This window comes from Balaenoptera musculus, chromosome 16 (genome assembly GCF_009873245.2).
Source record: "Balaenoptera musculus isolate JJ_BM4_2016_0621 chromosome 16, mBalMus1.pri.v3, whole genome shotgun sequence".
Lineage (NCBI taxonomy): Eukaryota > Metazoa > Chordata > Mammalia > Artiodactyla > Balaenopteridae > Balaenoptera > Balaenoptera musculus.
In genome coordinates, this window is record NC_045800.1 from 65,866,896 (window position 1) to 65,883,742 (window position 16,847).

General features: G+C 34.2%; 1 protein-coding gene across 10 annotated transcripts in view; it reads left to right on the forward strand.

The window, feature by feature from the left end:
• The window catches only part of HERC4 (HECT and RLD domain containing E3 ubiquitin protein ligase 4), a 130,331-nt gene that overhangs the window by 37,079 nt on the left and 76,405 nt on the right, over positions 1-16,847 (forward strand). For all 10 annotated transcript variants that reach the window (XM_036828347.1, XM_036828346.1, XM_036828349.1 and 7 more), the window contains 2 exons: positions 848-939; positions 9,954-10,084. In XM_036828347.1, coding sequence (XP_036684242.1) covers positions 848-939; positions 9,954-10,084 — 223 coding nt within the window. The remainder of the gene's footprint in view (positions 1-847; positions 940-9,953; positions 10,085-16,847) is intronic.

A 16,847-nucleotide genomic window follows, 5' to 3' on the forward strand; every position in this document is an offset into this window, starting at 1 on the left:
TAAAAGAAAGTTGAGAAAAACATTACTTCAAATTGGTAATCACATTATCAGCCACCGTCAGTGGAAAAAAATTATAAAATTATCCTGAAAAGTAACATGAAGTGTTCATCTATTTGAGTATTTCAAGGAAATATTTAAATCTGAGTCATTTAATTAATTACTGTTACCAGTGATGCTAGAGTCTTGAAAATAAACTTTTTGAATTTTAAAAAATTATAACTACTTAAAACAAGTTTTGGGATCTTGGAAACTGATTTTTCATAGCTACATTGGGTTGAATGCCAGTATTTGAAATACAAATACTAATAAAGTTCAACATAATTATAATGACTTAGAGACAAAAGTGAGTTGTTGATCTAGTAACAACTGCTAATGATAAATAATACTCTCAAAGAATTTTAAAATATTTTGTTTTGCATGAGAAAAATATGTCAGATTAGGACATTATATCTCTTTTCTGCTATAAAATAGCAGAAAGTATAATTTTCAGGCTTTTTAAAGTAGGATCCTATGAGCTTAATTATCATGAGGTGAATATAAAGAATGATGCGTCTATTAGAAGCAGTCAGATAGCTTTGAAATTCCTTGATTGAAGAGTCCTGTGCAGATTGGCGTTTAGGCAGTTTAGCACTTGTTACTCTTTTTAGAGCTCTCCTTTATCACAGTAGCATGAATAGAAAGGCGTGGGAGCCCAACTTAGTAGGCTTGTACCACAAAATCATTGAATTGTTAAAATTGTTTAGTTATCACCATCTTCCACAGTTCGGGAAGCTGTAGAGGAAACGCATTTTAGAAGCTTTTAATTTTAAAAATACTGTTCGTTAATGTCTCTTGTTGGAATTTTCAGATAGGTATGTTCCTAATTTACTAAAGTCACTAAGAACTCAGAAAATAGTTTATATTTGTTGTGGAGAAGATCATACTGCTGCACTAACCAAGGTATTGTACTCCTATAAAACTTTTTTATTAATAGTTATGGTAGTTATTTCATAATTAGTGAATATTTTCATGATATTTACTTTGAAACTTGAGTGTTATTGATGTCTAAAAAATAATTTATCTTAAAAAAGGGACTTAGGTTATTATCTGTTCTCAAAAACTATTTACATTAGATTTCAACTGTTTCATGTTATGAAATGTGAATTGTGATCTACTGTTTGTGTGATGATAATATATATTGTTGAATTTTTCAACTTCATGTGAAATACTGCTTTAATAATACTGTGAATGAAATAATTCCTTTTTAGTTTGTCAAGCTTGCTGTGCTTTGTGTATCAATCCCATTTATATTGCATAACTCTGCCTAATTTTAATTTACCTCCCATGTGCCTTATAACAAGTAATAGAGACTGAATCCCTCTATTATCCATAGGCCAAGTATTATTCAAGCAGTTATAATGGGCTTTCATCACAATCTTGTTAATGGCTTTAACTCTGACCTCTCACTTTGTTGGGTATGTACCAGTTCAGTATCAATACTGTATAGTTCTCTAGCAATTAGAAGTAAAATGAAAATAAAAACATTAAACTAACCTTTACCAGCAGTATTATTTATTATAGTCATGTTAACGTAAAGGAACTGGCAAGTTATCATTGGCTAAATTAGAAATTAATGTTTTTGCTTCTTTATCTTTATATCCTGCATAGTAGATAAAATTGGCAAGAAAAAATTAACTTCTAATCAGATTTATAAAATTTCTACACACTTACTCCCACATTGGGAATTTTAGAAGAAGAATTATTCTCAGTCCTTATCAAATATAGTGTACTAAAGGTACTTTAAAAAATATTACAATGACCAGTTACGAAAGTTAATTTTTTAAAATTTTATATTATTTGCTTTTGAGTAAGGAAGTTTCGCTATCCCTACTGATCTTATTACCATATTTCATTGATTTTTTTTTTGTCATTCAAATTGCAGATGTAATCACTGCTGGCAAGTTATAAATTTTAGTCATTCTATCATTGGTATTTAGGAGAAATAAGGCTGTGTTGAAGATAATAGTAAAAAATATTTTGTATAATATCATTCCATAGGACTAACTTTGTGGTAGAAAGATTCACATGTTAATGCTTTTCAAATTCAGCCTTTCAGATAGCCACTCATCTTATTTTCCCAAGATTTCTAAAGATTTCTCTTTATATCTATTGAGTTTTTTAAAAATGCTAATTCTATTAATCTGCTGTATTTCTCTCTCAGAACAGTAGCTGGTGATACTTGTTCACTGGAATTCTTGGTGTATATTATTTTTAACAAAATCAGATAGTTTTAAATATTTCAAAAGTAAAATATATTTTATTTTTCCTTGTTTAAAGTTAGAATATAGTTCTATATCAATGTCTTTTGCTTTTCTGGAAGAGCTTCTTGCAAATAGATTAGTATTGCTTTACAAAGCAGTTTCCTTGTGCAAAACAAACATTAGGAAAACTTTTAAAACAGATTTTTAAAATCAGAATAAATGGAAAGACATGCATGTTAATGGATATGAGGACACTACCATAATGATGTCAATTTTTTTCAAGTTCTTTTACAAATTCTTTATGCAAATCACATATACATATACCTTTTGACTTATCAATCCCTTAGTAATTTTAAGAATCTGTTCCAAAGATACTAAGTTATGTATACACAAGGCCATTTACGGTGGCAGTATTTTAATAACAAAAGAAGAGAAGAAATCCAGATTCCCATCAGTAGCAGTCTAATTGAATAAACTATGGTAACTCCACTGCGTGGAGTACCATGCCCTGTAAAACAGAATGAGGAAGATCTCTATATTATGTTGTGGAACGATTGTCAGGATATATTATTGTTAAGGAAAAAGAAGAAGGTACATGTTATTTATATGTGAAAAGAATTAATAGGTAGACCAAATGAGCCTTGCCTTATAGGTTTGACTTTGGAACCTAGAAACTGTTACACATAATTAAAAAGCTTATATGTTAAAAGAATTCTTCAAAATTACAAGTGGCACAAATACAGAAAGAAGAATTCTTTTAGGGTATTTTAAAGTACAGTATTTTGTTGTGCATCGCTGGTGGGAAATAGCCTAAAGATAAACCGAATTCGCAAAGAGGTCTTAAACTGCATTCTGTAGTCTTATTGTTAGTAGTAAAATTGGCAGCGTTTATTTTCAGTATATTGTATATAGAATAGGATAAAGCAATTAAGTATTTGTATTACTCTCATTAGAAACTATGATTTTCAGCTTAAGAGAAAAGAGATATAAAATGGTAGCAATTAAATTAAAACCCTGTAATCTTTGCTTTGAATCACAAGTATCAGTGTGAATTATTATTTTTCTCCTTCTAAAATAAGTTTGTTTTGTTTTGTTTTTGTTTTGTTTTTTGGTGTGTGGTGGTTTTTTGTTGTTGTTGTTGTTGTTTTTTTTGCTATGACCACCAAAAGGTTCTAGAAATAACTAAACATTTGTAATCTGGAAGCAATGAACATCCTTTGATTGTTGTAGACTCTATACTAAAAAGAACCAGGGCTTCTTGGTTCTTCTGGGACCAAAAAAAAAGTATGAAACTAGCCTTGAGTATTTTGTGTTACAAAAAAGCAAAGACTACTAAGAGCATGTCACAAGGACAACTTGAAGGAGCTTTCAGTGGTTAACAAAAATAAATAATGTCTACAATAAATGGAAAGATATCAAATATATAAAAATCTGTGACTTCATAATGATCGTCTTCTTACCCAGATCAACACAAAGCAAACTTCATTGCTTGTCTTTGGAGGTTGCTAGGGCAACAACTTATTTTTCTAAAAATCTGTAAATGAGAAAGAAGCATTTCTTCTACCTCTTAATTGCAAATTGTATTTTATAATAACTCAATAGTTGATGAGTTAACTTCTCTATAGAAGAATTTCAACTAATAAATTTAGAAGAAATAATAAGATTAGAAAATCTCCATTTTATATTCCCTAATGAAATAATGGATCTAGGCAAAGATCAACATTAAGCTTAATGGGGATAGATTAGGCTGAAACACACTGTCCCACTTACTTATTTTTAACTTTACCAATCAGACATATGCTTTCTGACATGGTGTAATAAAATACTAATCAAGAAAATTTAAATATGACCTCTATATTAAATAATATTAAAGAAATATTAAAGGGGTCAATTCCTCAAGAACATATAACAATTATACCTATATATGTTCCCAACACAGCAAATATTAACAAGTATTAACAGATCTGAAGGCAGAAGTAGACAGCAACGCAATAACAGTAGGGGACTTAAGTACCCCACTTTCAACAGAGGCTGGATCATCCTGACAGAAAACCAATAAGGAATATTTGACTTGAAGTACACTTTATATCAAATGGACCTAACAGACATATACAGAACATTGTATCCAAGAGTAGCAGGATATACATTCTTCTCAAGCAAACAGTGGAACATTCTGCAGGAGAGATCATGCTAGGTCAAAAACATGTCTTAACAAATATAAGACAATTGAAATAATATCACGTATGTTTTCCAACCATAGTCGTATGAAACTAGGAATCATTAACAGGAGGAAAGCCGGAAAATTCACAAATATTTGGAAATTAAAAAGTACACTTCTGAATAATCATTGGGTCATAGAAGAAATAAAAGGGAAATTTAAAAATATCTTGAGAAATGAAAATGGAAACACAACATGACAAAACTTTTGGAAGCAACAAAAGCAGCTCTAATAGGGAAGTTTATAGCAATAAACACCTACATTAAGAAAAAAGATTGCAAATAAACAGCTTAACTTTATACCTCAAGGAACTAGGAAAAACATCGTACTAAGTCCAAAGTTAGCAGAAGAAAGGGAATTACAAAGACCAGAGCAGAAATAAATGAAATAGAGATTAGAAAAACATCAGAGAAGAATAACACACCTAAGAGCTGTTTTTCTGAAAAGATTTTTTTTAATGGACAAATCTTTAGCTAGACTAAGAAGAAAAGACTCAAATAAAATCAAACGGGGAGGAGACATTACACCTGATAATGCAGAAATACAAAGGTTCATAAGAGACTACTATCAATAATTATATACCAACAAATTTATCAGATAACCTAGATGAAATGGGTACATTCCAGAAACATACAAACTGCCAAAACTGCATCATAAAGAAACAAAATCTGAACACGCCTCTGATGAGTAAGGAGATTGAATCAGTAGTCAAAAGTCTCCCAACAAAGAAAAGCCCAGGACTGGATGTCTTCAAAAATCTCCCAACAAAGAGAAGCTCATTCACTGGATGGTGAATTCTACTATTTAAAAAATAATTAACACCAGTCCATCTCAAACTCCTCTGAAAAACAGAAGAGGAGGGAACACTTCCAAACTTATTTTATAAGGCCGGCACCATCCTGATACCAAAGACACAGAAAGACACTGCAAGGAGAGTAAGTTACAAGCCAACATCCTTGATGAATGTAGATTCAGAACTACTCAATACTAGCAAACTAAATTCAACAGTACATTTAAATGATTATATAGCCAGTGATCAAGTGGGATTTATCCCTGGGATGCAAGGATGGTTCAACATTTACAAATCAGTGTTATACACCACATTAACAGAATGAAGGGTACAAATCGTATTATCATCTCAGTAGATACAGGAAAAGCATTTGACAAAACTGAGCATCTTTTTATGATAAAAACTGTCAACAAAGTGAATATGGAGGGAACATGCCTCAACATGATAAAGGCCGTCTATGACAAACCCACCACTAACATAATACTTAATGGTGAAAATTTGAAAGCTTTTCCTTTAAGATCAGGAACAAGACAGGATGCCCACTCTCACCACTGCTATTCAAGATAGTACTGGGAGTCCTAGCCACAGCAGTTAGTCAAGAGAAAGAAATTAAAGGCATCCAAATTAGAAAGGAAAAACTAAAATTGTCTCTTTGCAGATGTCTTGATATTTTATATAGCAAACCCTAAAGACTCCTCAAAAAATCTGTTAGAACCAATAAATACAGTGAAGTTGTAGGATACAAATTAACATATAAAAATCAGTTGCGGGGGGGTGCTTCCCTGGTGGCTCAGTGGTTGAGAATCTGCCTGCCAATGCAGGGGACACAGGTTCGAGCCCTGGTCTGGGAAGATCCCACGTGCCACAGAGCAACTAAGCCTGTGTGCCACAACTACTGCGCCTGTGCGCTAGAGCCCATGAGCCACAACTAGTGAGCCTATGTACCGCAACTACTGAAGCCCACACACCTAGAGCCTGTACTCTGCAACAAGAGAAACCACTGCAGTGAGAAGCCCGCGCACCGCAATGAAGAGTAGCCCCCACTCGCCTCAACTAGAGAAAGCCCGCACACAGCAACGAAGACCCAACACAGCCAAAAATAAATAAAAAATAAACTAAAAACTAAAAAAAAAAAAAATCAGTTGTGGGACTTCCTTTGTGGTCCATTGGCTAAGACTCCATGCTCCCAGTGCAGGGGGCCCGGGTTTGATCCCTGGTCAGGGAACTAGATCCCACATGCTGCCACTAAGAAGCTTGCATGCCACAACTAAAGATCCCACATGCTGCCACAAAGATCCCACACACGACAATGAAGATCCTGCATGCCGCAACTAAGACCTGACGCAAACAAATAAGCAAGTAAATATTTTTTAAAGAATCAGTTGCGTTTTTATACACTGAAAACAAACTATCTGAAAGAGAAATTAAGCAGTAGCCGCATTTACAATAGTATCAAAAACATAGGGCTTCCCTGGTGGTGCAGTTGTTGAGAATCTGCCTGCTAATGCAGGGGACACGGGCTCGAGCCCTGGTCTGGGAAGATCCCACATGCCGCGGAGCAACTAGGCCCGTGAGCCACAATTGCTGAGCCTGCGCGTCTGGAGCCTGTGCTCCGCAACAAGAGAGGCCGCGATAGTGAGAGGCCCGCGCACCGCGATGAAGAGTGGCCCCTGCTTGCCGCAACTAGAGAAAGCCCTGGCACAGAAACGAAGACCCAACACAGCCATAAATAAATAAATAAATAATTAAAAAAAAAAAAAAGTAATGCTTAGTAATAAAGGTGAGCCAAGCAGATGAAAGACCTGTACACTGAAAACTATATGAGACATCAGTGAAAGAAATTGAAGAAGACAGAAATAAATGGAAAGATATCTCGTGTTCTTGGATTGGAAGAAGTAATATTGTTAAAATATCCATACTGCTCAAAGTGAGCTACAGATTCAATGCAATCCCTATCCAGATTCCAATGGCATTTTTCACAGAAATAGAGCAATCTTAAAATTCATATAGAACCACAAAAGACTCAGAATAGCCAAAGCAGTCTTGAGAAAGAACAATGAAGTGAAGGCATAACGGTTTCTGATTTTAAACTATATTACGAAGCTGTAGTAATCAAAGCAGTATGATACTGGCATAAAAGCAGACACATATACCAGTCAAACAGAATAGATAGCCCAGAAATAAATGCAACTATTCATTGATACGGTGCCAAGAGCACACAGTGGAAAAGGATAGTCTCTTCAATAAATGATGCTGGGAAATATGGATATCCATATGCAAAAACTGGACTCCTAATTCACACCACTCACAAAATGTAGCTCAAATGGAATAAAGACTTAAATGTAAGACCTGAAACTGTAAAACTCTTAGGAGAAAACATGGGGGGAAAGTTCCTTGACATTAGTATTGGTAGGCATTTTTTGGATGTGACACCGAAAGCACACAGGTAACAAAAGCAAAAATAAACTAAAAGCTTCTGCACAGCAAAGAAAACAGTCAACAAAATGAAAAGTCATCCTGTGGAATGAGAGAAAATATTTGTAAATCATATATCTGATTAGGGGTTAATGTCTAAAATATATAAGGAACTCACGTAACTCATGGCTGAAAAACAATCTAATTTTGAAATGGGCAAAGGGCCAGAATAAACAGTTTTCCAGAGGAGATATACAAATGACCAAAAGGTACATGAAAAGAGTGCTCAATGTCAATATCACAATCATCAGGAAAATGCAGATCAAGACCACAATGAGATATCACCTCACATCTGTTAGGATCGCTATAATTAAAAAAAAAAAAGGACAAGTATATAGAGAAAAGGGGAGCCCTGTATACTGCTGGTGGGAATATAAATTGGTGCGGCCATTAGGGAAAACAGTATGAAGCTTCCTCAAAAACTTAAAAATAGAACTACTGTAGGACCCAGCAGTTCCACTTTTGGATGTATTTCTGAAGGAAATGAAAACAGGATCTCAGAGAGATAAATACATTCTCATGTTTTTTGAAGCGTTATTCACAATAGCCAAGATATTTAAACAACCTAAGTGTCCATTGCCAAATGAGTGGATAAAGGAAATGTGATGTGTACATGTTTATGTGCATATGTGCACACACACACACACTGGAATATTATTCAGCCATAAAAAGGGGAAATCCTTTCATTTGTAACAACATATATGAACCTCAAGGGCATTATGGTAAGTGAAATAAGCCAGGCAAAGACAAACACTAAATGGTATCACTTATATGTGGCATTGTTAAAAAAAAAAAAAAAAAGTGGATTGGGGATAGAAAGTCAAATTCATAGAAACAAAGAGTAGAATGGTGGTTGCCAGGGTGTAGGGGGTGAGGGAAATGGGGATATGTGGTCAAAGGGTACAAACTTTCTGTTACAAGATTATTAAATTCTGAGGATCTAATGTACAGCATGGTGACTGTAATTAACGATACAGTATTCTATGCTTGAAATCTGCTAAGAGTAGATCTGAAGCTTTCTCACACACACACACACAAGAAGGATTATATGAGGTGATGGATGTGTTAACTTGACTGGTAATAATTTCACAGAGTATATGTATGTCAAGTCATGTTGTGCCCTTTAAATATATACAATTTTATGTCAAGTCAATGATACCAATAAAACTGGAAAAAACATAAGAAATAAAAATTAACACTTGCTATTTCTGTCCAAAAAAAGGAAATTAATACTTTTTGTGTGATAATAGTATTGTGTCATATATTTTTATCTGTTAGAGGTATATGCCATTGACGATACATATGCATTTATATGTGAAATGATTTGTTGACCACAGTGTACTTTAAAGTACTCCAGTACTTTTTTTGCTTTAAAGTACCCCCAAAAAAGGGAAGTGGGAGGGGCATCAATGAAACAGGATTATCTAAGTTTTGCCAGTTGAAACTGAGTGATGTTATGTGATCATTCATATATAGATAAATATATATATGTATATATGTCTTTTGTGCATTTGTTTAAATTTCCCATGATAAAAAAATTTTAAACAGAAAAATCAATTTCCTTACATAGCAATCTGTATAAATACTTATATCCTGCTTTCATCATTTAGTAGCATAAATTTGTATACATAGCTGCAACTATGAAGAAAAGCAATTAAATTGAAAAGTACTAACTGTGCTTGTGTTAAAATGTCATCATGAATTACTTTTTAAAAACATAACCTTTAATCCTGTTATGCATTTTTATGATAAATATTTTAAAGACCATTTATATTTTAGTAACTGTATGCTAAGAATAGCTATATTAGTGCACTCTCTGGTTACATATACTCTTTTTTTGCAGAGCTACCTTGGAAACTGAAAATGATACCATTTTTAGGTTTTGTGAAATTTTATAGGTGTGTACTTGGGATTCAACAAGACTATAACGATAGTAAAAGGCAATGCAAAAAATAATTATTAGTATCTCTTTAATGATGACTTTATAATGATGAGAACATAATTAAATACTTTTAAAATATGTGAAAATAATTAGCCATATCAGCCTGGAACTCTTAGATTTAAGACATTTTTACCTTGAAAAGTCAAGGTATCCTGACTATCTTATCATCTGTTAAATTGCGAAGACAATAGAAGAGAAAATTTGACTCCATATTAAAGATTAACTTATTTTCCTGAAGATTATTTTATCAGGCTTTCTAATGACAAAGGGTTGTTTTTTTTTTTTTAGGAAGGTGGAGTGTTTACTTTTGGAGCTGGAGGGTATGGTCAGTTGGGTCATAACTCTACCAGTCATGAAATAAACCCAAGGAAAGTTTTTGAACTTATGGGAAGCATTGTCACTCAGATTGCTTGTGGAAGGTAAGCAGTTTTAGAAAAGAGTATTTTGATCTCTAACCCAATTATTTAGGATTTTTCTTTTTAACAGTCCAGGGGTCTTTTTTTTTTAATCTATTATGCCATGAATTCATAGGGAATGGCTTCTAGCAGCTTAGGCCCCTTTCTATTGGTTCTCACAAAGTGTGCTTCTCTGGTGGAACAGGCTGGCACTTCATTTGAACCTGAGTGCCTTTCTGTTTGGCTTCCTTTTTTTTTTTTTTTCTTTCTTTTTTTTTAAATTGGAGTATAATTGCTTTACAATGTTGTTAGTTTCTGCTGTACAACAAAGTGAATCAGCTATATGTATACATATATCCCCTCCCTCTTGGACCTCCCTCCCACCCCACCCCCCATCCCACCCATCTAGGTCATCACACACTGAGCTGAGCTCCCTGTGCTATACAGCAGGTTCCCACTAGCTGTCTATTTTACACATGGTAGTGTATATATGTCAATCCTAATCTCCTAATTCATTCCACCCTCCCGTTCTCTACATCTGCGTCTCTATTCCTGCCCTGCAAATAGGATAATCTGTACCATTTTTCTACATTCCACATATATGCGTTAATGTACGATATTTGTTTTTCTGACTTCACTCTGTATGCCAGACTTTAGGTCCATCCACGTCTCTACAAATGACCCAGTTTTGTTCCTTTTTATGGCTGAGTAATATTCCACTGTCTATATATACCACATCTTCTTTATCCATTTATCTGTCAGTGGACATATAGGTTGCTTCCATGTCCTGGCTATTGTGAATAGTGCTGCAATGAACATTGGGGTACATTTTTTTTTTTTCCTGATCATTTTTCTTCATATGTTTCAGGAAGCTATCATGGCTCTTAGGCTGCTGAATATGCTTGATATGTTCATTAATTCTCTTGGCAAGAAGAATCTTGCCCTTAACTTGTTTGTTTACAACAGTGCCAGTAGCATGCAGGGTAACATTGTAGACTCTTCCAGTTTTACCTTGGTAACATTTGTGGGGCATTCCTTTTTGGACTGTGTCATTTCCTTGATGTTTACAGTATCACATAGTTTCTTGTAGATTTGCACATGTTGTGGCCAAAGGAGGAACTTCATGTTTTCTGGAATGCCTCGATAAGATATAGCGGTGCCTCTCCTCTTTCCCTTTGTGTTGGTCATTTTTGCAAATTACTGTAACATGGTAGTTCCAGTTGAAAGTGGAGATTTTTAAAATGAATTGTTCAGGAATCTAGTAATCTAAAATAAAAAACATTATCTTCTACATGCCTGATTTGCTGCTAAGGAATCATAGTAAGAGGAGAACCTTCTTTTATACTGATTATTTTACCTTTCTCTATTTGAAACATTTATCTGAGGCAAGATATTAATAAGGTAAATGTAATACTGTATATAACATTAAGTAAATATAATTTATTGTATGTAACATCACACTTGAAGGGAAACTATAGATCGTCTTTTTTTCTTTTGCTTTTCCACCTTTTTTTCCTTTAAAGAATGACGAAATTGACCAATTAATTACTTAAGACATAAGATTAGTTAGTGGTGAAAGTTGAATTGGACTCCTGATCTCCTGATTCCCAGTTCTTGGGAGTAAATAGGAGTCAGAGCTTTGTAACTGAGCTTCACCTTTGATGGATTAAATTTTGGTGGACTCCCCAGAGGCAAAATATCCTTTGCTTCAGTAACTCAGTTTTGACCACTTAGCTTAGTTTTCCAGCTAGTATGTATCTTTATACAATATAGTTAAGTTTTCCAACATTAATTCAAGTACATAGAATTACACTGTAGGTAGCCTTTGGTGACTTTTTTTTTTTTTAACATCATGCTGTATGATTATCCATATGTGTGTAGCTATGGTTCTCCATCATTAGGTCTTATTGATGTGTTTTACTCAATTATATGCATATATAATTATTTTCTCAGTCATGGGCACTTGGGTATTTCCAGTTTTTGGCAAATACAAATAATGTTGCTTTGAACATTTATTATATAATATACATAAACTTTAATATTTCTAAAGTATATACCTAGAATGGAATTTCTGGGTCAGAGAGTATACTTAATTTGAGTTTTGCAGGTTAATGTCACCCTGTTTACCAGAATGGTTATACCAGTTTACCTTCCCATCACTATTGTATGAGAATTCCTATGTCCTTGTCACCATTTGGTATTGTTAGACTTTTAAATTTTTGCTAATCTCTTGTATATATAGTGGTACTTAATCATGATTTTAATTTGCATTTCCATGATTTGATAGGGATTGCATTGAGTTGGTAGATCACTTTCAGAAGTATTGACATCTTAACAATATTAAGTCTTTCAAACCATGAATCTGGGATGTCTTTCCATTTATTTAATTTCTTTCAGTAATATTTTGTAGTTTTCATTGTATGTCTTTTATCTATTTGCTTTCTCTATGCCTCACACTTTTTTTGTCCCTCATTTCCTACGTTACTGTTTTCTTCTGTGTTTAGTTTGTTTTTTGCAGTGAAATGTTTTAGTTTCCTCTCATTTCCTTTTCTGTATATTCTATAGCTATCTTTTTGTGCTTACCATGGGGATTACATTTAATATCCTAAAGTTATAACACTCTAACTCAAATTTATACTAGGTCAATTTCAATAACATACAAAAACTTTGTTCCTATATAGCTCTGTCCCCACCCCATTTCATTTATTGGTGTCACAAGATAACTTCTGTATACATTGTGTGTCAGAAAACATAAATTAATAATTTTATGCATTAGTCTCTTAAATTCTGTAGAAAACAAAATTTGGAGGAAAAAACCACAAAATTACAATAATACTAGCTTTTATAATCACCCATATATTTACCTTTACTGAGATCTTTATTTTTTCATACAGCTTCAAGTTACTGTCTAGTGTCCTTTCATTTCAACCTGTAGGATTCTTTTTAGTATTTCTTAAAGGGCAGGGCTGGTGATAAACTCCCTGAGCTTTTATCTGTAAATGTCTTAATTTCTTTCTCACTTTTGAAGGACAGTTTTGTCAGATAATCAGATTCTTTGTTGATAGGTTTTTTCTTTCAGCAGTTTGAATATATAAGCCCACTGCCTTCTGACCTGCAAAGTTTCTGCTGAGAAATCTACTGAGAATCCTATTGAGGATCCCTTGTATGTGACAAGTCACTTCTCTCTTGCTTCATTCAGGTTTCTTTCTTTGTCTTTCGACAGTGTGATTGTAATGTGTCTCAGTATGGGTCTCTTTCAGTTCTTCCTATATGGAGTTTCTTGAATGTTTATGTCTTTCATCAAGTTTGGGTATTTTTTGGTTATTATTTCTTCAAATGATCTCTCTTTACCTCTTTTTACCTTCTGGAACTCCCACAGTGCCTATGTTGGTCCACTTCATGATGTCCCATAGATCCCTTAGGTTCTCTTTACTTTTGTTCAGTCTTTTTTCTTTCTTTTCCTGAGACTTAATAATTTTAATTGTTTTATGTTCAAGTTCCTGTATTCTTTTTTCTTTCTGCTCAAATCTGCCTTTGAATCCCTCCAGTGAGTTTTTTATTTTAGTTAATGTATTTTTCATCTCCAGAACTTCCTTTTGGTGTGTTTTTAGGTTTTCTATTTTTTTATTGATATTTCCATTTTCTTCATATATTGTTTTCTTGACTATTTCCATGTCTTCCTTTAGTTATTTGAGCATCTTTAAGAAAATTATTTTAGTTTTTGTCTATTAAGGTTCATCATCTGGTTGTTCTCAGGGAACAACCCTGTTGATTTATTTTTTTAAAGTAGACTTTATTTTTTACAGCATTTTTAGGTTCACCAGAAAATTAAATGGTATATTTGTTTCAATTGATGAACCTACTGTTGACAAAAATAATCAATAAACAATCTGTAATAGGAAAAGAAAGGAGTTTTATTTGAGCCAAACTGAGGACAATAGCCTGGAAGACAGCTTCTCATATAACTCTGAGGAACTACTCCTCCAGAGAAACATGGTTTTCAGCACAGTTTTATATCTTGTCAGAAGAAAGAACATCAAACAAGTCAGGGATACATTCCTTCAGGGTTTCCCAAAAAACAGATCAGCATGTACACAGCAAGTCCATATGGCCTTGGCACCTGGGAAGAGAGTCTTATCATCTAAGGAGTGCCAGCATTGGCATCCCAGGAAGGGAGGGATTTAATCTTTATTTTTAACATGGATATTCTTCACTTCTGGTCATTGTGCCCTTTTCTTTAATAATTACAGCAGATATACAGTATATGTTTGATAGCCCACAAGCAGGCTGTTTTAGTTAGGATTAAAATCACATTAACTTATGTATAAGCCAGAATGACTTCCCCATACCTCAATATGTGAACATTTCTTTCATCGCTACATTGACAGATCATTACAGGTGTACATAGTGTATGTTAGGGTTCATTCTGTGGGTTTGGACAAATGTATAATGATGTGATCCACCATTATAGTATCATACAGGGTAATTTCAATGCCCTAAAAATCCTGTGTGCTCCCCTTATTTATCCTCCCCACTTCCCTAACTCCTGGCAGTCACTGATTTTTATTCTCATAGTTTTGCCTTTTCTGGAATGTAATATAATTGGAGTCACATAGTATGTAGCCTTCTCAGATTGTCTTCTTTCACTTAGTAATATGCATTTATGGTTCCTCCATGTTTTTTCATGGCTTGATTGCTGATTTCTTTTTAATGCTAACTAATATTCCAGTGTCTAGATGTACCAGTTTGTTTATCCATTCACCTACTGAAGGACATCCTGGTTGCTTCCAAGGTTTGGCAGTTATGAATAAAGCTATTATAAATATCTGTGTCAGGTTTTTGTGTAGACACAGGTTTTTAACTCCTTTGGATGAATAATGAAGAGCAAAATTGCTGAATCATATTGTAACAGTATGTTTAGTTTTGTAAGAAACCATCAAACTGCCTTCCAAAGGAGCTATATCATTTTGGATTCCCATGTTGGTTTATTTTTTCCTTTGAATGGGCCTTACCTTCCAATTTCTTTGCATTCTCTGTGATTTTTTTTCTTGTTGAAAACTGTACATTTGAACCTAATAATGGGGTAACTCTAGAAATAATATTCTTTCCCTTCTCTAGAGTTTGCTGTTTTTTGTTTTGTTTTTATTTTTTGATTTTTATAGGTTGTCTCTGTGCCAAGGATCAGCCTGAGGTGTAAACATAAGGTCTTCTCAGGTCATTTCTGAGACTGCACCTTTTCCGGGGCATGCACAATGACTTTCTAAATTCCTGTGTATGTGCAGTTACATTTGAATGTCCTAGATCTTAAATGACTGACTTCTAAAAGGGGCAGAAGAAAAAAGAAAGGGGAGAAAATAGAAGAAAATAAAAGGGAAGAAAACACCAGCCCTTAAATCCTCTGGAAGTCTCTTCAGCTGGAGGGGAATAGGCTTGTAACAGTGGTCAGAAGGGGTGCAGAAAAGACTTACCCACCTTTGTATCTGTACCTCTGTGATCAGAAGCAGCAATCAGTGATTGGAGGACCAATCTCAAATATAAGGACAGGGTCCTTATTGCCTACCCTGGCTCCCACAACCTATGTCCGAGATACTCTTGGAGCACGTGGATTATTGCCTGTCACAGGGCTGAGGGTGAAGGGGTAGGTAGCTACTACTGTGCTAAATGCTGAAATTAATCAAAATTAATTGCAATTTACCACCCAAGCCTTCCCTTGGAAATTGCAAGCCTTTAATAGACTCCAGAGTTTTAAAATAGTTACATCAGACAGATTCTGTGACAGCAGTTGTTGTCTAAGTGAGGAGACAGATTCCTGGTGCTTCCTATGCCGCCATCTTCTCAGACTCATCCACTCATAGCTCCATCTTCGAAAACTCCTTTGCCCTCCTGCTTTTTAGTGCCACTGTTGCCATAAATTAAGGTCCATGTGTATGTGGATCTGTTTCTGTCATCTCTATCTTATTCTTTCGATATGTGTGTCTATCCCTGTTTGATTATTCTTGATTTCTCCTTGTATGTCTGTCAGTTTTTGCTTTTGCTTTTGAAGCTGTGTTCTTAAGTGCATAAAATTTAAATTTTATCCATTCTTTTTTTTTTTTAAAGTATTTTCTCCTATTTCTTTTTTTTTTTTTTTTTTTTTACTTTTTTAAATAATTCTTTATTTTATTTATTTATTTTTGGCTGTGTTGGGTCTTTGTTTCTGTGCGAGGGCTTCCTCCAGTTGCGGCAAGTGCGGGCCACTCTTCATCACGGTGTGTGGACCTCTCACTATCGCAGCCTCTCTTGTTGTGGAGCACAGGCTCCAGACGCGCAGGCTCAGTAGTTGTGGCTCACGGGCCTAGTTGCTCCGCGGCATGTGGGATCTTCCCAGACCAGGGCTTGAACCCGTGTACCGTGCATTGGCAGGCAGATTCTCAACCACTGTGCCACCAGGGAAGCCCCCTATCCATTCTTGATGAATTGAACCTTTTGTCATTGTGGTGGTGATCCTCTAGATCTCTAATATCATTTTTGTTTCCTTAAAGTCTGTTTTATCTGATGTGAATAGAGCTCCACCTGCTTTTATATTTATATATATATATATATATATATTTTTTTTTTTTTTTTTTACCTATTTATTTTTTTTCTATTCTTTTACTTTGTCTTTCTGTATGTTTTAGATGAATCTCATGTAAATAGCATTAAGTTAGATTTTTAAAAAAAATCCATCCTAACAATCTTTGTCTTTAAAATGGACCAATTTGCCAAGTTTTATGTTTTTTTTATTATTACTAATATATTTGGGTTTAAA